Below are 22,688 nucleotides of genomic sequence, written 5' to 3' on the forward strand. Positions count from 1 at the left end.
AAATGTTTTCTTTATAAGAGTCATCGTGGTCCTGTGTCTCTTCACAGCAATAGGAACCCCAACTAACACACCCTCTGACCCCACATGCCACACATATATACCCTATCCATGCACACACATAATTACATCATATATATACAACACCCTAGAATACCATTTCTGTCTCCCTTGCTGTATGAAGCAACTAGTAAATACTGAACTCAATGCCTCCCATATGCTGGACAAAATCACTCTCTGTAAAATGGGAAGGCTGGGGTCCAGGTCTAGTGGTGCCCCAACCCCAGCAAAGACAACCCCACCATGGAGCAGCTCTGGACTGGCCATTCCCTGTTCAGCAGTGCCCTCTAGAGGACAGGTGTGGATTGGCATATCTAACCACCAGGACCCTCTTAAGGTTTCCTGCTATTGAAAAGAGATCTGGCCTTTGTAGAATCTCCCCTGGGATCCCAGATGTCTTCGTGTCTGCAGTGCTCATGAGCAACCACTAAAGATGACCTGTTTGAGAGGAGAAGACACAGGACGTCTGTAAATGTACACAAGGGCTTGGCCCCCATCACATCTCTTACGGGTAAGAGAACGATGTTTCTGCTAGCCAACAACACAGAGAACCTCTAAATGGCCCCAGAATGTGCCCAGCAGCAGAGCCAGTTCTTAGAAGCCATCAAATGCAGACTGCCGATGAGCCAGGACACGCTGGGAAGAAACAACCAACAGCATTTAAACAGAAGGAGCTCTGCCCTCTTCCTTACCTACTGGGCATCATGGTACAGCAGGTGGGGGCAAGGTACCATTTCTTTGCCAGCCTCACAAATGCGAGGCACAAGCTGACCACAGGCAAGGAAGAAGGGATCCTCAAAGTAAATACGGCATAGCATTTTTGTTAGCCTGCTCCTGCAGCTGGCCCTTCCTGGCTCCCTGTTCTGGGTTTGAGCTGCTTTATTTAGGATGGGGCTGTTGGCTTCTGTTCTGTTTGAGGAGGTGGAGTATTCCAAGCTGAGGGCACAGTGAGGCCATAACTTCAGAGCTGGTCAGGAAAGACCAAGAGAGACCCGACCCAACTCAGTCACGGTACTGGGGTGTAGTTTGTGTCTGCGAGCTGTGAAGAGGAAGGGGTCCAGGCCTTGATGCTTGCATTGGGCTCTGTAGCACAAAGCTGGGGCCGTGAACAGGTCATGCTGTGTTGCCTACGTGAAAAAGGCTATCTGGTCCCTGCGTCCCTGTGGATCCTGACAAAAATCCAGAAGATGTCATGGGAAGTCCTCTGTTTTTGGTGGGCTGGCTCTCAGTGGCCACAGTCAGAAGTACGAACTATTCACAATGGCCTTCCTCATGCTGGAAGTCCTTCCTGTGGCTTCCATTTTTTTCCTCTGGGGTGCTGTGTTGTGGGTCCTACAAGAAGCAGAATACAGTCAGTGACTGCCCAATACTTGGTTCCATGACACATCTCTTACCATTCCCTGCTCAGAGTAGGGGGAATGTGCTCTAAAGTCAACCAGAAAACAGCGGTGCCAAGGGGGCACCATGTTGCCCAGTAAGCAATGAGTAAGCAATCAAGGGGTAATGCTGACAGGGAAGCCTGACCCTAATGAGGTCCAGCAAGTCAGTGCTCACCGTGGAGGGCGCCCCTTCTCCAGGTCCTGGATGGTGTCCTTCAGGGTCTGGCCCCGCGTCTCAGGCAACAGAGCACACAGTAGGCCTGCCACGATGGGGAAGCTGCCAAAGATGATCATGGGGACTGCCCTGTGGTACTGCTCCAGCAGCATCACGAGCGGTGTGATGATGCCGGCAATCCTGGAGAAGATGCTCACCAGCCCCATGCCTGTTTGCCTGGGGAAAGCAGCACAAGCTGAGGCTCTGGTCACTGGTCAGGCTACACCCACTCCAGAGATGTGAGGACCCAGGTCTCAGACACCATACCTGCCTACACTGCCTGCTTCCTGGAGCAGCTAGCCCTCTCTGTTGCTCTCCTGTCACCTCTAGAGACCCAATGCCTTTTCCATTTCCGAGTGCCCCCTCCTGGGCCACGCCTTCGCTCTAACTGCTCTCCCACATTTTGGTCCAGAGACGGCCAGGGCATGCCCATGTCTATCTGTCCTCCAGTGTCCTGTGGGGACTCGGTGAGTGGACCTACACTCCAGTGGCCTAGATCCATAGGCAGCTCACTGGCTGCCTGTGGCTGGTAGCGGAGCATCAGAGGAATGGGTGGTATTAGATCCCCAGGGCAGTGCTTACCTGATGATGGTGGGGTAGAGCTCAGCAGTATACACATAGGATATGGTGAAGGCAGAAGATGAGGCTGACTTCCCCACCACAGCCAGCACAGTGACCACCGTGGGGAGACCTGGAGGAGAGCCAAGGTCAGCTACACAGGGGGAGACACCATCACCTAAGCCCACTCACCTCCTTGTCACTCAAGTGTCTCACCCTCTATGCCCAAACCCTGGGGAACCCGTAGTGGTGTGGGAGCAATGGGGGTAGCCCTGGCGGGGAGGAAGACAGCCTGGTACCTGCTGGGATGAAGATGATGATGATGCACATAGTACCAGCCAGAGTCAGGGAACCTAACAGGCTCCACTTGCGACCCAGCTTCTCCATTATGGGGATGCTGGAAAAACGGGCTGGCATCTCCACTACTCCAAATATCAGCTGTGTCAGGTAGATGTCCAGGCCAAAGTCCCCCACTTGGAAGCTAAAGCAATAGTACACCAGGCTGTCTACAAACCTACAAAGTACCCAAATATCCTTGTCACTGCTGGGTGTACATCAAGTCACACCCAAAGGAACAGACTAACTTAATGAACTCACACCTGGGAAGAGACCACCTTGTTCACAGAGCCTCTGTTCACCACTCCAATGGCACACAGGAGAGCACAAGAAGTCCTCTGACTCTGCCCTCACTGAGGGACAAGACCCTGGACACTTACCAGACAGCAATGAGAATCAGCGTCACCTTCCTGAGATAGGGGTGTCTGAAAAGATCCAGCGCATTTCCCGAGGGACCTGTCTTCTCAGGGATCAGCTAGAAGAAGGGCAGAGTGAGGGGCCGGGACACAAGCATAGATATGCCTGAGGCAGGAGGGAGCCTGTGCCTGCTGACAGGTACCTGGCTCAGGAGTTCTGGAGAAAGGGACCGCCTGTTCACCAAGGCTGCCTTCTGGATCAGTTGTTTGGCCTCCTCTATCCTTCCTTTGGAGAGGAGCCACCGTGGAGATTCTGGCAAAACGCTGTCAACCACACATGGCTCTGATACTGGGGTCTTGAGCCCAGTGCAGCCACCCAGAATTCCAGTGCACGATGAGCCTCCCACCCAAACCCCACGGGCTCCCTCTTCTGCGTCCTGCACCCCGCCACAGCACTCCCAACAAAGGGTGGCCTATCACTGGCAAGGGCCCCCCTACCAGAAGTAGGAGACAAGCAGGAAGACTGGTGCCGTGCCGATTATCTGAAGCAGTCTCCAGTTGCGGACACCATAGGCCAGGCCTGCTAGCACCATCAGTCCAATGGCAATGTTGCTCTGGGACAGGACCATGGCTCGTGTTCTCCAGGACGGCCCCACCCATTCTGAAACTGAGAGCAAAGGCTGAGCCTAGGCTGGAATTTGCCCACTCACCCACCCCTGGTGATTCCCAAGTGCCAGCCTGTCAGGGATGTGACTCAGTGCCAGCACAGAAAACTTAGCTGTGACCTTTTTGGATGCACTTGGCTGACTCCACGCCCACATGTAAATCTTTGCTGTAACTCTGAGGAAGCAGGCTTTTGGGCCCAGATACTCACGGAGGACATTGGTGCTGAGTAAAAATCCAGCCACAGCGGTAGCCAAGCCAAAGCTTAGGATCATATAAAGCTCAAAGCTGGACACACAGGCTGCGGCCATGCCCGTGATGGCAGACAGAAGCAGCTGCAACAGGAGGGAAGGTCTGCGGCCAATCCTGAGGTAACAGAAGGACAAGGCGTAAGCTAGGAGACCTTCTCAAGATGGGAGACCCAGGCAGGCCTGTCCTTGGCTCTCTTTCAGAGGGGAGACAGGGTCTTCCATGGAGCCCCATTTGAAGGCAGGCATGAAGATTTATCCTGATGGCTAACAAGTCTCCAGGGGGCAACTGAGTCAGCACCAGGAGCTTAAAGCACCCTGGATCAGCAGCACTTACCAGTCACAGAGGGGCCCAAAGATGAGGGCCCCAACGAGGAGGCCAGCCATGACTACTGACTGTAAAGTCCTTTTCAGGTACTTCCGGCTGCATACCAGGTCAAACTGAGGCAGAAAAATACTCATGTAAGACCAAGTGCAGCATCCAGGTCCAGCTTCACTCCCTAGGGTCCCATGTTTTCCACACTGTGTACCAGTCAACACCGTGGGCACAACATAGTTAAAAGTCTAAATGGAAACAGCATAGCAATCTTTGAATTCTGTCCAACATCACAACTAGCCCAAGAATTCACAATTCAACATTGGGTATGATTTTTTTCCCCTCCAATGAGATTAATGACACAGTATCTTGTTTGACAATTGCTTTTATAAAAAGCAAACAAGATTACAATTCTGCATGAAACCAAACATGAGGGTGGCAGAGTTGGAGGCCAAGACGCTGTGCGCCTGCAGGTGCCTACTAGCATGCTTCAGTCTCCTAAAGAACGAGGGAATGCTTCTCTTCTTTTGTTGCTATGATAAAAACCATGACTAAAAGCAAGAAAGGCTTATTTGGTTAACACGCCCAGGTCATAATCCATTGCTGAAGGACATCAGGGCAGGAACCGAGGCAGGAATCACGGCGGAAGGCTGGTTACTGGCTCAGCCCTCCCACATCCATCATCAGTCAAGACAATCTTACAGACATGGCCATGGGTTAGTGTGATCTGGGATATTCCTCAACTGAGGTTCCCTCTTCCCTGGGGACTCTGGGTTATGTCAAACTGACAATAAACTAACCAGCACAGGGTGTATTCAATTCCCTTTGTTTATTGTGAGGCAGGGTGTCATGCAGCCCAGGCTGTACTCAGATGACTTTGTCACACAGGATAACCTTGAACTCCTTATGCTCTACCTCCTGAGCACAGGATTATTAGCATATGTCACAATGCCAGTCCTGTGTATTAACTTTGAAAACAATTACTTGTAAAAAATACCGTTCAACTATTTGGATGTAATTACTTAATACATAGAACTGGAGAGTACTTTTTCTGGCATAGAGAATACCATGCAAAATCGTTGACACAATTAGAATGTAAAGTCTGGAAATTTCTGACAGACCTCTAATAGCTCTTCCTGACAAACAGCCTGTCTCTCGTGTGAGCTGCTTGGACCCTTCCAAGCCTCACATGTGGCTGACCAGTTTCCTTCATATGCCCACAGTCTGATCAGAATTCTAGAGTACTAGCATGTCATGTGCCCTCTGATCAAGACACACATATGCACTCAAGGGGTCGGAAGAGAAAATGTCACTCCACCTAGAGATAGGCTGAACACACAGGCATACCAAAGAGAGAATGTATGTGGATCCCCACATCCCTGCCTAGAGGTCTTCTACACACACACTGACTCCTATCCTTCCAGGCTGCTACCCGGTGGGAGTTTTGGGACCTTGTATGGATCAGTCCCTGACATACACGTGAGGGCTCTTCTGGTGTCACAACTGTGCACTCTGTGAGGGATTGGGATAAAGGCATGCAACATTCATGCCCTGTAATTAGACCACACAAGTGTGAACTTTGTAGTACACAATGATGTTGCATCACAGGGTCAAAAGGTTAGACACACCTGGTAGGTGTTTCTTATGCCAACCGAGTTGACAAAGTTAACCATCCATAAGGCTGAAAACAGCAAAAAGAGCGGTCTTTTGCCTTTTCATAATCGCTATCCCAAACTGAACAGAAGGACCCCTGGCTGGTTAGAAACACTTGGTCCAAAGTCAGATGGTAACATGTGCAGGTGGTACATGTCTGTTGCGGCCTGCATAGAGTAAAACCATGTGAAGGCTAAGAGAATGTTTGCTGGAGATAGGTTAATGAATAAATCAACTAACACTTACACCTAGCTAGCTAATCGTTTAACTTAGCAAGAAATTAACCAATCCAGGAGTTGCTGAACTCACACTTCTCAAGGACACAGCTCCTTCTGAAGGACTTGCGGGATGTGCACGATGGTGACCTAAATGGCTTGCTGTGATCTTGAGCCTGTTAGCCAATTGCCTATGTCTTGTTCTCCACTCATGCAAAAATGGGAATAAAATTAATTATGTGTTGCTACCCAATATGATTGGACCATCTATAACACTAGTGACTGTCACACAGGAAGCTCCCAGTCCAGGGTGGCTATGGTGACTGTGAGCTGTGCCTATGGCCTAGAGCTTTTGGGGGTGCAGAGCTTTGCAGACACAGATGCCAAGCCACAGACACTTCCAAGTCTGGCACCACCTGCCACCTCCCCTTAGTTTATACCCCTTGTAACTGAGGTTTTGGGGAAAGTTTACCACTGCATTGTTCAGGAGCGGCACCTAAGCCTTGAAGCCCACCCTCCCCCCTAGACAGCAAGGAATGAAGGGTACCAATTCGGCATGCCAGTCATCACCGTCTTTGGGTTTTAACACATACAGTGAGTGGTTCTGTTCAAGGCCCACTGTGGTGGCCTACAGAATTCTACTCTCACTTCTTAAAGCACATCCCACCATCTCTTTCTCTGTCTCTTTCTCTGTCTCTTTCTCTGTCTCTTTCTCTGTCTCTCTCTCTCTCTCTCTCTGTCTGTCTCTCTCTCTCTCTCTCTCTCTCTCTCTCTCTCTCTCTCTCTCTCTCTCTCTCTCTCTCTCTCTCTCTCTGCCCCATTTAGTCTGAGTATTTTTAGAGACAGGATCTTTCCTCTTTGGTCTGAGGATTTTGTAGAGGTAAGAAGTCTCGCCAGTGGCTGGCTCCTTTACTTCTCTGATCTTTCAGCATTTACCCTGATACCTGACTCTGGGTTTTTATTTTTAAGACCAATTTGAATCCACACTATTAACTAATCCCTATTAATCATAGCTGATTTTTTAGTCCCAGCTGACCAGCATTCATTGTCCCAGTAAAGCAAAGTTTTCATTTCCATACATTCTTAATCTTACAAGACACAACCATAATAGTTTTTGCTTCCCTCTGAAACCTCACAAGCCATGCATCCACCTCCTACATTTCTCTCAACATTCTTATCTTCCAGGCTCCCACAGAGCAGCCCGTTAAGCTCTGAGCAGTTGATGGTTTTTCCACTTAAAGTTCCAAACTCTTCCACAATCCCCAAAGCAACATGGTTAGGTCCAGCATGGCAACATTCCTGTTCTGGGACCGATTTTGCCTTTCTGTGACCAGAAACAGCTGTGGAGGAAGTGGCTTCCTTGGTTTATAGGTTACAGCCCATAATTAAGAGAAGCCAAGGTAGGACTCTAAAGGCAAGAAGTGACATAGAGACCTGGAGGAATGCTGCTAACTGGCTTGTTCCCAGGCTGTCTTTCTCACACAGCTGAGGTCAACCTGCCTAGGAATGGTTCTCCCAACAGTTGGCTGGGCCCTCTCACGTTAACTAAATGCCTCAGAGACATGTTCACAGGCTGATCTGCTCTAGACAATTGCTCAATAAAGGGGTCACTATTTCCAGGTGACCAGGACACAGACTATCAAAGGAGTTGCTTTGAGAAATGGGACATCCAATCCAACATCCCAGTCTCCATGTGAGGACATGCTGTTTTTTTCTTCTCATTTATCATGTGTGTGCCTGTGCATGTGTGTACATGTGCATGCCATAGCATGTATATGGAGGTCAGAGGACAAGTGGCAGGAGTTGATTCCCTCTGTCTTTTGTATTGATTGAGTCACCAGGCTTGGCAGCTGAGCCATCATCCTGCTGAGCCATCTTGCTGACCCTGTGCTGGCTTTTTTTGGTATCTGTGCAGCCGAGGATTGGTGAAAAGTCATTGAATCTTGCAGGTTTTGATATTCCAGGACAAACGAGCTATGGGGGATTGTGGTGGCTGAGTAACCGCAAACAGGTATATTTCGATGATCTCTTTGTGCTCACTCAAAACTGTAAAAGAAACGGAGGTCTGCCACTGTCTTGTTGTTTTCTTGATGTGAGGATCCAGATGACCCCTCTGACTAAAAAGCATGTCAAGAAAACACACAAGGCCATCAAAACAGAGATTCCTCAGAAGCTGGGCCTTGCCAGAATAGGGTCGAGCACACGAAGACTTTTGTGAGGAACACAGAAAGACCCAGTGCATGCATCTATGGTGAGTGAGAGCCAATGCCATGGAGCCTCCAGAGTCAAAGTAGAGCTTTTGGTGGGCACTGTCATTTAACGACGCATTTTATTTTGTGCAGATACAGCATTTGGTGGACTCATTAAAGTGGATCACTCCTGTCCTGCCCCTCCTTGTTCCCAAGAGGCTCTGTATGGCTACTTTCCAATGGAAAATGCTGGCTACTGGCTGTTGTAGAGAGAATCTAACTTCTAACTTCTTTCACTGATAAATGAAGGAAAGGATTAAACTTTTTCTTTTTTTCCATGTCAGGGTTTCTCTGTACAACAGTCCTGGCAGTCCTGGAACTTGTTTTATATACCAGGCTGTCCTTGGGATTAAACTTTTTCAAACACCAAAATATAGGCTTGTAAATTGGATCATGGGCTAAAGATACTTGCTACCAAATTTGAAGAGCTGAGTTCAGTCCCTAGGATAGCAATAGATTTGGCTTCTTCAAGTTGTTTATCTGACCAAATGCACGCTAAGACCACCCCTCAAGACACACACACACACACACACACACACACACACGGAGTAAAAAACTGTATTTAAAAACAAATGCATTGGGACCTGGAGATATGGCTCAGCAGTGAAGACCACTGCCTACTCTTGACTCCCAACACTACATGGAAGCACAAAATCACCTATAACTCTAGCTTCAGAGACTCTAATGCCCTCTTCTGGTCTCTACAGGCAAAAGGCATGCATATGGCACACACACACACATACAGAGAGAGAGGGGAGGGGGAGGGGAAGAGAGAGAGAGAGAGAGAGAGAGAGAGAGAGAGAGAGAGAGAGAGCGAGAGAGAGGGGGAGAGAGAGAGAGAGAGAGAGAGAGAGAGAGAGAGAGAGAGAGAGGCAAAACGCCTATACACATAAAACAACTTGAAAGCAAAGATACGCCAAATGATTGAGCTCATGATTTCAACCGTCGTTCCCTTTCAGTTATGTGCCTTATGTGTGTAGTGTACACTTGGAACCTGACAGTGAAGGGCCCAGCTGAAGGCTGGGGATAGAGGAGACTGAGAAATGGTGCTAGGTGAAGGGGCTGTAGCAGACTCCTAGGTGCTTTAAGGCAATGAGGATTCAGGCCTGCTGCTGAGCTTTGGCTGAGTGAAATTACATAATAGTTTAGCACATGCAGTGGACAAGTCTTAGAGTAGACTCAGGGCAATCTGGAAGGTTCACTGGGCCTTAAAGATGCTGCTGTTTGCCAGGTGGGCAGAGCAATTCTGTGCAATTATAAGTATACTCCAAACTTCAGAGGGATAGTCAAGGTAATAACCTACTACAAGGTGATGCCAGGGAGTCATGGAGAAGACTGGAGTCTTCCAGGCCAGGCTGAGCTAGATCCAGTGGTTAGGAGTGTCCTTAAGGTAACCTAGTTCCCCTGGGTAAGGGGGGAGGGTGACAGAGTGAGGAGAATCTCAGAAAGGACGGACTTCCAGACATGAAAAGATTATAGTCCCATCTGAAAAAGTGAATGTTTCACTTGGGTTAAAATGCTGTCTCCAGAGGCTTCTAAAAAATGGATTTTTTTTTTCAAATATGTGTGGGGCAGGAGAGTGAATGTTTAATCTGTGGGATCAAGATCTACAACCACAAACGTGATGAGAATGCAGAGATCCCCCTCAGGAGCCTGCACCCTTGAGTTTCTGAACTCCCCACATGTGTTTCTTTGCTGGAAAAAAGTTAAAAGGCAGAGCTGGATACCGGGGACTCAGCAGAGCAGCCTGGCTCCATGATCAACTTCCTGTACTTCCTGGGCTAAGTCATTGCCTCCAATGATGCCTTAATCCTTCCATTCTGGAAATGAGAACAGCCTGACACAAGAGTGCTTTCCAAGAGTCCGGGGACACTAGGATAGCTGGAGGAGAAGTTGGGTTATGTGCTTGAGTTTGTAAGAGAACAGAGATTATTAATCATATCAAACTTCCCATGTGGTCGCTGTGGCCTAGGCCCTCTTCTTTACTGTACCAGAGTTGGATTCGGCTCCCAGACATCATCTATTGCCTGTGACCAATCTTCATCTTGTTTTTCTTCTCTGTTAAATATTTCCTCTTTTCTATCAACAGGTTATAGGTACCAGGTTCACAAAAGGACAGGCAAAACGTGAAACAGTGATAGACAACAAGCTAAGCAGGCAGACAAAATCAGAGAGTGAGAGATGGACCAACAGACAGAGGACAAACAGAAATACCGGCTGAAGAGAAAAGGGGGGAACAGGCGACAGATGGCTGCATACAAGCGTAAAGGCAGAACCAGAGCAACAGAGGGCATCAAAGGCACAAGATCAGACAGAGAACCAACAGACCCCACACAAGACACACAGAGAACAGGCGATCCTACCTCATTCTTTAGGGACGGAGGCCTGTTCTCAGGATACTCCCAGCCTGAGTCGCAGGCCTGTGTCTCATTGAAGCGGTGGCTGAGGATGTCTTCCAGGCTGGCATTGTCAGGAGGTGGCCGGAACATGAGGCAGGACTCAGGTCTGCCCGCTGGGTCGTTGGGTATGCTTACTGCCAGCTGCTCAGCAGCACTTAGGTTGAGAGTGTGGTTCTTGACCCAGGGCACTGAGCAGTGGTGAGCCTCATCGAGGACCATGAAGACCTGACTAAACAAGAAGAAGGCAGACAGGAAATTGGGGATGCCCATCAGAATGGTCACCTGTGCCTGGAAGCGACCAAAGTCACCCACTTCAGCCATGACCTGCGCAAAGTGAGCCATGTCTGCAGCTCACTCCTTAGTCTAGGAGCACCAGGCAGGTCTGAAACTTGGCTTTGGGACGCCTGCTGCTCTGGGCTGTGGTGACAGTTGCATTAATGTTTAATCCAGTCTTGCTGAGCTCTACCTATTATACCTCTTCTACTGGCTATAGCCTAAGATGCTATGGCGGTCTCATCTGTTGAGGGCTTGGTGTCTACCTGAAGGTACACTGAGGAAGTGCAACCTTTAGGGGGTGGGGCCTACTTGCTGGATGGGAGTGATATAAGGCATGCCTTTGGAGGAGATTCCCCATCCCTGTGCTTCCAGGACAGCACGAGGCTGGCAGCCTTGTCCCAGCACTCCCTTCTGTCATATTCTCTGGCTTCACTACAAGACCGCACAAAAACAGAGCCTGGTGACCAGGATGCCTCTTAAAACATGAACCAAAATAAACCCGTCGGCCTTTAAGTTCTGCTGTCAAGTATGTTGTCACAGCCCAGAAAGCCCATGAGTGCCAAAAGCCGGCATTGAGAACCAGGAGAGTGGCTGCTACAGCATCTGATCAAGAGGCTTAGAAGTCTTTGCTGAGGATGGTGGGAAGTCTTTGGTGAGGATGGTTCAGGGATGCAAATGAGCAGTCTTTTTGTAAACATCTTTGTGGATCACTTTGGCAAGAGTACCAAAGACCAGTATGCCAATTGGAACAGAGAGGAAAGGCTGTGCTCATGGAGCTCCTGACAGGAGAGAAGAATGAGGAACCAGACCAGAATCCATCCATGTCACATTCTGGAAAACAGGTACAAGCTTGTCTACATTTAATCTGTTCTGTGACTTTGTGATGTTGAATTAGCAGAGGAAATGTCACAGGAACACATATTCGGGCAATGGCATTGGTATGTACTGCTGGCTGGCTGTTTTCAGGTAGGTTTATTGTGGGAATTAGGAATACAAGCTCAGGTATAAAGATTTGAAAAACTTTGACCAGTAAAAATCATTTAATGTTGGGCCACACTTTAAATGGTGTGGGTACTGAGAGATTAATGCCATTAAAGGAAGTCAAGTTCTTTTCATTGGGACGATGAGAAAAATGCCTTGAGAGCTGCTTAAGGATTGGCCCCTCCCACTCCAGGCTCAAGGGTATAAGTCTGTAAACTCATTTGAAAGGTTTTACTTCGAGAAGAAGAGAACTAGGATGCCCTCCGTATACAGAGCAACCTAAGGCAATGCATTGGTGTGCTCAGACACTCAAGACCTGAAAGGTTACTCCGGCCATGGTCAGAGGAGGACCAATTACCTCTACAAGTGGTGGCAGACCTTGAAATAATCCATATGGCCCCAGCTTCGTAGTCATACAGAATTTGAAAGTTACCAGATCATGGGGGTCAAGGAAAGTCTGTGAGGCCAGGCTATGTGCGTTGGTTAGGGTTCTGTTGCTGTGAAGAGACACCATGACCACGGCAACTCTTATAAAGGAAAACAATCAATAGAGGATGGTTTGTAACTTCAGAGGTTTAGCCCATTATCATCATGGTAGGAAGCATAACAGCATGCAGGCAGACACAGTGCTGAAGAGGTAGCTGTGAATTCTACATCTTGCTCTGCAGGCAAGTGGAAAGGAACTATCTCTCACACTGAGTGTGGCTTGAGCATATGAAGCCACAAAGCCTGCCCTCGCAGTGACACACCTACTCCAACAAGGCCACACCTAGAGTGCCGCTCCCTATGGGTCAAGCATTCAAACACATGACTCTTTGGGGGGCCATACTCATTCCAACCTCCACACTCTACTCCCTGGCTCCCATGGGCTTGTAACCATAACATAATGCAAAATGACTTTAGTTCATTATATGTTTAATGGTTGAAGTCTGTTCAGGCAGCTGTTGAATAAGCAATAACTTAAGCCATGAGGATGATACCAAGGCCGTAATGGAGAACCCAGGAATTTAAAGATGGCTGGAGCATGACTGTTAAGGAAAACCACACACATAGAGCAGTGGTCATGTGGAATGCAGACAGCAAGGCTGTAAGGATGAAGCTGTCCAAATCCTTGGTGCTCACATCACACCATTGTGTGCCCAACACACTGAACACTGGCCCCTCCACATTGATCCCACAGTCATGTGCAGAAAGGCTCCTTTTCCCACGTGATCACCAGCATTTGTTGTGGCTTGCTTTCTTGATGATAGTCATTCTAAGTGGATGAAGCATAAACCCAATATAGTTTTAACTTTCTTATGGCTAAGGATATTGGATATTTCTTCATATATTTATAATTTTTTGAGAAATGTCTTTGAATTTATTTGTGCATCTAATGTTTGCCCTTTTGGGGAAAGGACGTGATTTTACTTCTTTATATATTTTGAATAATTGTCCCGTCTAATACACATACAGCACAAGGCTGTTTTCTTCCAGTTGATCATTTCCTTTGTTATGCAGGGGCTTTTAAAGGCCAAACAATCCCATTTGTCAACTCTTGTAATCTTTCCTTGTACTGGTGGAGTCCTTTTTGGAAATTCCTTGCCTATATTTCTCTCTTGAGGTGTTTGCTCTACATTTTCCTCTTGTCTTAGCAGGCCTTCAAGTCTTACAAGGTCTTTGAACCATTTTGAATTAATTTTCATACAGAGTGATATAGGCAGAGTTTTATTGCAAGAATAAAAACTCAGGGTCGGAAATTGGGGTTCAACCTAAAGATCAGAAAAGCAAAGCAGCCAGCCACTGACTCCTACCTCAAACTCAGTCCGAAATGGCAAGCTGCCTCCAGGAATCTCAGGAGATTGTATCTGAGAGCTGTCTCACCCCATTTTATATTCCTCTCTAGGGCTGGGATTAAAGGCATGTACCACCTGATTGTTATGGCAACTAGTGTGGCTATTGAGATTACAGGTGTGTGTTACCATAACCTGGTCTATAAGGCTGACCAGTGGGACTATTTTACTCTCAGATCTTCAGGCAGTCTTTATTTATTAAAATACAATCAAAATGCCACTGCAGAGTTTCTCCTGTGTCTCGGCAGCTGCTCCCAAATAACCACAAAGAGGTTTAATATTAATGATAAATGCTTGGCTGGTAGCTCATGCTTGTTACTAGCTAACTCTTACATTTTAACTTGACCCATATGCCATGTGGTGGTACCTTCTTTCAGCATGGCATGTTTATCACCTGCTTCCTGAGTCTCTCCTGCAACTCCTGACTCTGCCCTGAGAAGTTCTGCCTAGCTATCAGTCAATCGGCTTTTTATTAACAATGAGAGCAATACATTTTTACAATGTACCAAAGGGTTATTCTGCAGCAGAATGAGAAATAAGTATTTGGTTTATTAGTCTGCTTGTCAAACCCAGCTTTTCCAACGCCATCAGTTGAAGAGACTTTCTTTAATCTACATTTTCGGCACTGAAGTCAAGAACCATGTGGCTATGACTGCATGGGTTACATCTGGGCTCTCTGCTCTATTACCTTAGTTTACACAATGACGCTTCCAACTTTGCTTTCTGCTCAGGGAGTATTAGTTAATCAGGGTCTTTGGTGCTTGCATATGAATGTTAGACTTTCCTTGAAAAATGAAATAAACTATAAACTAAGTCCAGTGATATATCCATTTTCGAAATATCAATCCAGGAGCATGAGGCATCTTTCCATTTTCTACTGTGTCCTTCAAGTTCTTCCTTCAATGCCTCAGACTTTTCACTGCAGCAGTCCTGCAGTCTTTGCCAAGATTGTACGCATGTGCTTCCTTGATTTTCCTGTTCTCTCAGCATGTTTCCTACTGTAGAAAAGCTATGGAACTTTATGTTTATTCTGCTGTAAGTATTCATCTTGAGAGAACTCAAGATCCACAGAACAGCAGGGCAGTGATCTTAATCTCTAGGTGGGAGGTTAGATTACTAGACCCTTTTGCTTTTAAACTCTAGTCAGGGCATCCAAGATCAGAACCCGAGAGGACATACAAAATCACCCATTACTATGTGTGTTTGTATTGCTAGAGATAATGCCCAGGACTTTGTGCATGCTAGCTGTCTAAATCACTGCTCTATTATTGTGAGGCAACATCATGGCCACCACTCTTACAAAAAAAATTAATTGGGGGCTGGCTTACAGTTCAGAAAATAAGTCCATTATCATCATGACAGGAAACATGGCAACAGACAGCCAGGCATAGGGCTGAATGCTTACATCTTAATCTCCAGGTGTGGAGATGTGGGGGTAGGATAGATACCGGGTCTGGCATGGACTTTTGCAAACTCCAAGCCCACACTAGTGACATACTTCCTCCAACAAGGGCACACCTCCCTAATCCTTCTCAAACAATTCCATTCCCCCACCTCACCCATGACTAAGCACTCAAATATTCAAGCTTACATTGTATATAAACTTAGTCAAACCACCGCACTAGGTGAAATTGCCACTATAAAATAGTAAATCTGTCATCTGGATTGGGGAGACTCCTGCCCTTGTGTTTGAGTTTTGAATCCTGTACCAGCTTCAACAATGACAACCACAGAACAGAGTAGTGGTCTTACTGCTACCATGTCTCGAATTTGGGGCTATTTTCTCTTCAATGGTGCCCTGCTGAGGACAGGTATGGCTTACCACACGCTAGCCATGTCTTTCCCTGTATAGCCCCTTCTGTTGTGCCTGTCAAGATACAGACAAGAACACACTATGGCATTATTTTCCTAGGGAGGGCCAAGCAAACATCTGTTCACACTACAGACCACCACGCCTAAAACAGAGAGAATCCACCCAAATCCACTTTGATAAACTAGTGAGTTATTTACTGAGCAGGTTATGCATGAAGTGTTACAGGTATGGATAACCTTTAACAGCTGCATATTGAAAAGTCCAATCCTAGATGAGCGATAACCTAATAGCTGTATAAACAGAGTCCGCACTACATGAACTTTCATGAACCTTCACCCTTCTGCATACTCTAGCACCTCCCAAGGCCACATACACCAGGGACAGATTAGGGTTAGCTGTAGGGAAGAGGCGTGTAGCCACTGAAATCTCAGGACCAGTAGGGCCTCTCTTGTCATGTCTCACACTGGGAATCTCAGCTGCTTTGATGTGGCCATGTCATGCCTAGAGGACATGATCTACAACAAACTGGTATGACCCTCAATTAGCTAATGATAAAGACAGGCCTTTACCCAGCAGCAGACCAAGACCAGGACGCTTACAAGAACACCCAATTGAGCTCCAGCAAAGGCCTTAAGTGACCCACCCTCCACCCTGAACTTCTCACTTGAGCTGCCTCTTCTCTCGTGTCTGCTGCTTTCTTCACCCTCAGACATTTGTAATGGTCCCTAAGAGCCTCCTTGGAGGGAATCCAAATCTATTACATCCTACTTGGCCTCAGAAGCTTTCTGGAACCTTTCTTAAAGCCTCCATGTCCCTTCACATCTGTATCTTCTGTGCTTACAGAACCTGTACCATGTATATGATGCTGCCAAGTCCTGCAGCCAGCTTGAGATGTAGCCTAGCCCCCTTGGATGAGAAGTATAGTCTGCAGGGACCTCTGCATGCTCACCCTTAGAGGAGCATTTATTTCACAGTTTCTGAGCAGGAAACTCCTTCAGTGTCTCAGTGCAGGCTCTTCCTTTTAATGAACTTGTATTTTCACAAATCCCAGTCTTTCGCAGGTGGGGGCTCAGCTTTAAGGCTACCTGTATTACTGTCTCAAGGAAGAGATTGGGTTGCTCTTTAATGGTGCTAATTCCTCCAACAATTCATTGTGGTGCTTGGCCTGAACTTTCCTTATCTGTGGCCTGAAATGGCTCATACTATGCTCCCAAAGGTCACGTTTCTTATCTTTCTGCTCACTCACACTATAAATGTGAACATATGAACATATGTTCATAGCTACATTAAAGCCTGAGAGTGTGCATTGGCTGTAATCTCTGAAAGAAAAAAAACGTGTTTGCATTCAGTTTCGCTCAAGTTCTCAGGGGAGAGAATGCAGACAAACTCTTGGAGAAAATGTTATCATCACAGGCATCCAGCCAATCCGCAGGGGAGTCTTTCTTTGCCTTTGAAACCTCTCTAATTGAGGGAGACTACCTGGTTTCTCTTGGCCTTTTTGTCTCACAAGCGCCTACTTGAATGGTCCATTAAGCTCTGCTTATGGTATCTTAGGGATTCTCTGGCACAAAGTCTCATATGCCTATATTCCTCCTGCGAACTGTTTTCGAGGGCCTAAGAACTGCATGACCATTGCACAGTGAAAACACTTCTCCTCAGACATGCAATCCCTAAGAAATGGAAAAGATATATGTCTACAGAGACCCAAAAGCAGGTCTGGAATACAGCTCATACCACAAACGACACAAACAAAAGCAATAGGAACACCCTTGTAATGCTGCTGTGTCAATAAAGGACCCTTTAAGTCTTTTCCCAGGAGTGAGAACCACTGCCAAGGGGGTGCACATCACATCACCCAGAGAAGCAAACAGCTTCAGCCTGAAACTGCACTCCTCCATTATTGCAGGTTCTCTTTTTATTAAAGGGACATACAGCAGGAAACTCCGGATGGTGACGGTAGAAAGCTGAAGAACATGTTTGTCCATGATTTCAAAAAAGGACAGTACGAAATATCCATGACTGGCTGAACAGTGTACAGTACAGCCCTGCTCACGCCCACCTGACAAGAGACTGACCAAGCGTGAAGAGGGAGGTTTATCAACAATCTGAGACACGCTGGCAATAGGTTCGCAGTGTTCCCCAAGGATTCGCATCTTGGACACTGGGCCCAGATGTGACAGTGCGAAAGCTGGTGGGACCAAGGGAGGGATTGCCACTGGCACTTCCCTGAGTCCTGGTTTGTGCTGTGACATCTGACATCTGGATATACTGCTTCCTCTGTGATCCTACTCACCAAGACATGGCAAAGACACACACACACACACACAGTGACAAAGGACGATAACTCAAACATGTAACTGGACAATAGTTAGGAGAGCTAAGCAGGGAGGCTGGTCTGATCGACAACAAGTTGGTCTTGTCCCTACCTCAAAACAGACCCCAGGGAAAGACAGACACTGTGTGATCTGTTGTTATAAATGAACACACCCCTAACAACCATAATTGGAGGAAGAAGCACTGCCAAGGGTACTCGTGGGAAGAGGATTTCTTCCTTCAGCCGCCATTTCTTTCTTAGGGGACTGTTTCACTGAGGACCTGCAAGGAAAAACAGCAGTCAGTGGCAGTCTCGGGTGAGCTCCTATGAGAGTTCCCATCAACATCTGTAGGAAGACAATGACCTACAATAAGAATCTGTGGCATGAAGTGGGCACCATGTTGCCCAGTAAGCAATGAGTAAGCAATCAAGGGGTAATGCTGACAGGGAAGCCTGACCCTAATGAGGTCCAGCAAGTCAGTGCTCACCGTGGAGGGCGCCCCTTCTCCAGGTCCTGGATGGTGTCCTTCAGGGTCTGGCCCCGCGTCTCAGGCAACAGAGCACACAGTAGGCCTGCCATGATGGGGAAGCTGCCAAAGATGATCATGGGGACTGCCCTGTGGTACTGCTCCAGCAGCATCACGAGCGGTGTGATGATGCCGGCAATCCTGGAGAAGATGCTCACCAGCCCCATGCCTGTTTGCCTGGGGAAAGCAGCACAAGCTGAGGCTCTGGTCACTGGTCAGGCTACACCCACTCCAGAGATGTGAGGACCCAGGTCTCAGACACCATACCTGCCTACTCTGCCTGCTTCCTGGAGCAGCTAGCCCTTTCTGTTGCTCTCCTGTCACCTCCAGAGACCCAATGCCTTTTCCATTTCCGAGTGCCCCCTCCTGGGCAATGCCTTCGCTCTAACTGCTCTCCCACATTTTGGTCCAGAGACGGCCAGGGCATGCCCATGTCTATCTGTCCTCCAGTGTCCTGTGGGGACTCGGTGAGTGGACCTACACTCCAGTGGCCTAGATCCATAGGCAGCTCACTGGCTGCCTGTGGCTGGTAGCGGAGCATCAGAGGAATGGGTGGTATTAGATCCCCAGGGCAGGCAGTGCTTACCTGATGATGGTGGGGTAGAGCTCAGCAGTATACACATAGGATATGGTGAAGGCAGAAGATGAGGCAAACTTCCCCACCACAGCCAGCACAGTGACCACCATGGGGAGACCTGGAGGAGAGCCAAGGTCAGCTACACAGGGGGAGACACCATCACCTAAGCCCACTCACCTCCCTGTCTCACCCTCTATGCCCAAACCCTGGGAAACCCGTAGTGGTGTGGGAGCAATGGGGGTAGCCCTGGCGGGGAGGAAGACAGCCTGGTACCTGCTGGGATGAAGATGATGATGATGCACATAGTACCAGCCAGAGTCAGGGAACCTAACAGGCTCCACTTGCGACCCAGCTTCTCCATTATGGGGATGCTGGAAAAACGGGCAGGCATCTCCACTACTCCAAATATCAGCTGTGTCAGGTAGATGTTCAAGCCAAAGTCCCCCACTTGGAGACCAAGGCCATAGTACACCAGGCTGTCTACAAACCTACAAAGTACCCAAATATCCTTGTCACTGCTGGGTGTACATCAAGTCACACCCAAAGGAACAGACTAACTTAATGAACTCACACCTGGGAAGAGACCACCTTGTTCACAGAGCCTCTGTCCACCACTCCAATGGCACACAGGAGAGCACAAGAGGTCCTCTGACTCTGCCCTCACTGAGGGACAAGACCCTGGACACTTACCAGACAGCAATGAGAATCAGCGTCACCTTCCTGAGATAGGGGTGTCTGAAAAGATCCAGCGCATTTCCCGAGGGACCTGTCTTCTCAGGGATCAGCTAGAAGAAGGGCAGAGTGAGGGGCCGGGACACAAGCATAGAAATGCCTGAGGCAGGAGGGAGCCTGTGCCTGCTGACAGGTACCTGGCTCAGGAGTTCTGGAGAAAGGGACCGCCTGTTCACCAAGGCTGCCTTCTGGATCAGTTGTTTGGCCTCCTCTATCCTTCCTTTGGAGAAGAGCCACTGTGGAGATTCTGGCAAAACGCTGTCAACCACACATGGCTCTGATACTGGGGTCTTGAGCCCAGTGCAGCCACCCAGAATTCCAGTGCACGATGAGCCTCCCACCCAAACCCCACGGGCTCCCTCTTCTGCGTCCTGCACCCCGCCACAGCACTCCCAACAAAGGGTGGCCTATCACTGGCAAGGGCCCCCCTACCAGAAGTAGAAGACAAGCAGGAAGACTGGTGCCGTGCCGATTATCTGAAGCAGTCTCCAGTTGCGGACACCATAGGCCAGGCCTGCTAGCACCATCTGGCCAAGGGCAAAGTTGCTCTGGGACAGGACCATGGCTCGTGTTCTCCAGGATGGCCCTACCCACTCTGAAACTGAGAGCAAAGGCTGAGCCTGGGCTGGAATCTGCCCACCCATGCACTGCTGATGGCCAGATGGTATCTTGTTTAAGTGCCGTGCACCTTCCCAGCAGAGGAAGCTCTGCCATGACCTCCTTAGGTACAGATGAGTGAAACTATCCCCACAGGCTGTTCAGGGGCTCTCAAGAGCTCAGATTTCAGACTGCACCTGAAGGCTGCGGGGCCCAGATACTCACTAAGGATCATAGTGCTCATCATGTATCCAGCGACAGCGGTAGCTGAGACAAAGCAGAAAGTCATGTAGAGCTCAAAGCTGGGCACAAAGGCTGTGGCCACGCCCATGGTGCCTGACATAAACAGCTGCACCAGAATGCAGGCTCTGCGGCCAATCCTGAGGTAACAGAGAAACAGATTGTGAAGGGAGGAGGCCTGCCCAGGACTCAATCAAGGGAGACCCAGGCAGGCCTGTCCTCAGCTCTCTTTCAGAGGGGAGACGGGGTCTTCCATGGAGCCCCATTTGAAGGCAGGCATGAAGATTTATCCTGATGGCTAACAAGTCTCCAGGGGGCAACTGAGTCAGCACCAGGAGCTTAAAGCACCCTGGATCAGCAGCACTTACCAGTCACAGATGGGCCCAAAGATGAGGGCCCCAATGAGGAGGCCAGCCATGAACACCGACTGTGAAGTCCTCCGCAGGCTCCTCCAATCGCACACCAGGTCAAACTGAAATGGAAACAGGGTACGTAAGACTGGGCACAGCAGCCAGGACCAACTTCATCGTCTAAACCCTGCCGTTTCCTCACTGTGTGCCAAGGCCAGCCTGAAACGATGGTGAATTCATTGAACACAGTATATTTAAAATTTAATGAATATCATATATGTTGACTTCTGACAGAGGCAAGCACACATGTACAGAACTAAGTACAAGTCGAAAAGCAATAAAGCACTGTGGGCATGCAGTTAGGTTGGTGAACAAACGTGAAGGGAGACAGCCTAAGTCAGGACAGACAGAAGGCCGTGGGGCAGATCTGATAAAATAAACAGAGAATAGCAGGTAGGGAGAAGAGTGTAGAAAATCCAGGCAGGCAGATGGACAGACAGTGAGACAAGAGAAAAGATTCAGACAAGAGGACATGCAAAAAAAAAAGAGGGGGGGGCAGCAGAGCTTACAGAGAACATGAGAATGGCACATGCAATCAAGTGGCATACAGAGGCCAAGGTTGGCACAAGGTTGTAGCCTACCCTGTGATGTCCAGCAAGGGCAATGGAGCAGGGTGACTGGCAAAGGAGAAAATTAGGTATACAACCCAAAGAGGTGCAAGGACAACAAGTATGGACCAAAGGCACAGGGTCAGAGGACTAGACAGACCTGTGAAACATAGAGAACAGGCGATCCTACCTCATTCTTTAGGGACGGAGGCCTGTTCTCAGGATACTCCCAGCCTGAGTTGCAGGCCTGTGTCTCATTGAAGCGGTGGCTGAGGATGTCTTCCAGGCTGGCATTGTCAGGAGGTGGCTGGAACATGAGGCAGGACTCAGGTCTGCCCGCTGGGTCGTTGGGTATGCTTACTGCCAGCTGCTCAGCAGCACTTAGGTTGAGAGTGTGGTTCTTGACCCAGGGCACTGAGCAGTGGTGAGCCTCATCGAGGACCATGAAGACCTGACTAAACACGAAGAAGGCAGACAGGAAATTGGGGATGCCCATCAGGATGGCCACCTTTACCTGGAAGCGACCAAAGTCACCCACTTCAGCCATGACCTGCGCAAAGTGAGCCATGTCTGCAGCTCACTCCTTAGTCTAGGAGCACCAGGTAGGTCTGAAACTTGGCTTTGGGACGCCTGCTGCTCTGGGCTGTGGTGACAGTTGCATTAATGTTTAACCCAGCTGTGAGCAGCTACAGCTGTCAGCTTATACCTTTACCTCCCTAGACTGACAGGAAAGAATATGGGAAAGTGTAGCTGGATTCTTTTTCTCTGTCCCACCTGGTCCCACTGGACTGGTTTATCTTCTGCCCACTGGTCCCTACAGCCTCTTATAATCACTCAGAAGCTAATATTAATTATAATTGCTTGGCCAATGGCTCAGGCTTATTACTGGCTACATCTTGCATATAACTTAACACATTCCTATTAATCTGTGTAGTGCCACATGGTTGTGACGTTATCTTAGGTGTTCTGGCATCCTGTTCTATGGGTAGCTTGCTGGCATAGCTTGAGTCTGCCTTTCTTTTCCTGTTCATCTGTTTGGATTTCCTGCCTAGAAATACTCTGTCTTGCCATAGGCCAAAGCAGCTTTATTTATCAACTAATGAAAACAACATATATTCACAGCATGCAGAAAGACATCCTACATCAGGAAAAAAAACAATCACACTCATCTGAAAATATTTTATGGCTTTGACAGACA

General features: G+C 48.3%; 2 protein-coding genes across 2 annotated transcripts; both read right to left on the reverse strand.

Annotated features, from left to right (window-relative positions):
* Positions 1–580: 580 nt before the first annotated feature.
* On the reverse strand, positions 581–10,985 carry LOC119810411 (solute carrier family 22 member 13-like). Its single transcript, XM_038323871.1, has 10 exons — positions 10,608–10,985; positions 4,149–4,252; positions 3,775–3,929; positions 3,399–3,567; positions 3,104–3,224; positions 2,925–3,019; positions 2,508–2,722; positions 2,233–2,341; positions 1,612–1,827; positions 581–1,389 (listed from the first exon to the last, which is right to left on the reverse strand). Exons 1-10 carry the CDS (start codon positions 10,983–10,985, stop codon positions 1,296–1,298), a joined length of 1,656 nt encoding a protein of 551 aa, XP_038179799.1. The 3' UTR covers positions 581–1,295.
* Positions 10,986–18,343: 7,358 nt separating this feature from the next.
* LOC119810660 (solute carrier family 22 member 13-like) lies at positions 18,344–22,058 on the reverse strand. Its single transcript, XM_038324253.1, has 9 exons — positions 21,681–22,058; positions 20,901–21,004; positions 20,518–20,672; positions 20,128–20,296; positions 19,833–19,953; positions 19,654–19,748; positions 19,237–19,451; positions 18,973–19,081; positions 18,344–18,563 (listed from the first exon to the last, which is right to left on the reverse strand). Exons 1-9 carry the CDS (start codon positions 22,056–22,058, stop codon positions 18,344–18,346), a joined length of 1,566 nt encoding a protein of 521 aa, XP_038180181.1.
* Between the last annotated feature and the right edge of the window lie 630 nt (positions 22,059–22,688).

This window comes from Arvicola amphibius, chromosome 3 (genome assembly GCF_903992535.2).
Source record: "Arvicola amphibius chromosome 3, mArvAmp1.2, whole genome shotgun sequence".
In the NCBI taxonomy this organism is placed as follows: domain Eukaryota; kingdom Metazoa; phylum Chordata; class Mammalia; order Rodentia; family Cricetidae; genus Arvicola; species Arvicola amphibius.

What these genes read in the sequence shown, in the direction of transcription:
- LOC119810411 (XM_038323871.1), bottom strand. Translation starts at nt 10,985, where the DNA reads ATGGCTCACTTTGCGCAGGTCATGGCTGAAGTGGGTGACTTTGGTCGC. An exon ending in CTCCGTCCCTAAAGAATGAG is followed by an intron (nt 4,253 to 10,607) that starts GTAGGATCGCCT and finishes TTTCTGCCTCAG; the next exon opens with TTTGACCTGGTATGCAGCCG. An exon ending in TTTGGGCCCCTCTGTGACTG is followed by an intron (nt 3,930 to 4,148) that starts GTAAGTGCTGCT and finishes CTGTTACCTCAG; the next exon opens with GATTGGCCGCAGACCTTCCC.
- LOC119810660 (XM_038324253.1), bottom strand. Translation starts at nt 22,058, where the DNA reads ATGGCTCACTTTGCGCAGGTCATGGCTGAAGTGGGTGACTTTGGTCGC. An exon ending in GATGAGCACTATGATCCTTA is followed by an intron (nt 20,297 to 20,517) that starts GTGAGTATCTGG and finishes CTTTGCTCTCAG; the next exon opens with TTTCAGAGTGGGTAGGGCCA. An exon ending in CTGCTTGTCTTCTACTTCTG is followed by an intron (nt 19,954 to 20,127) that starts GTAGGGGGGCCC and finishes TGTGGTTGACAG; the next exon opens with CGTTTTGCCAGAATCTCCAC.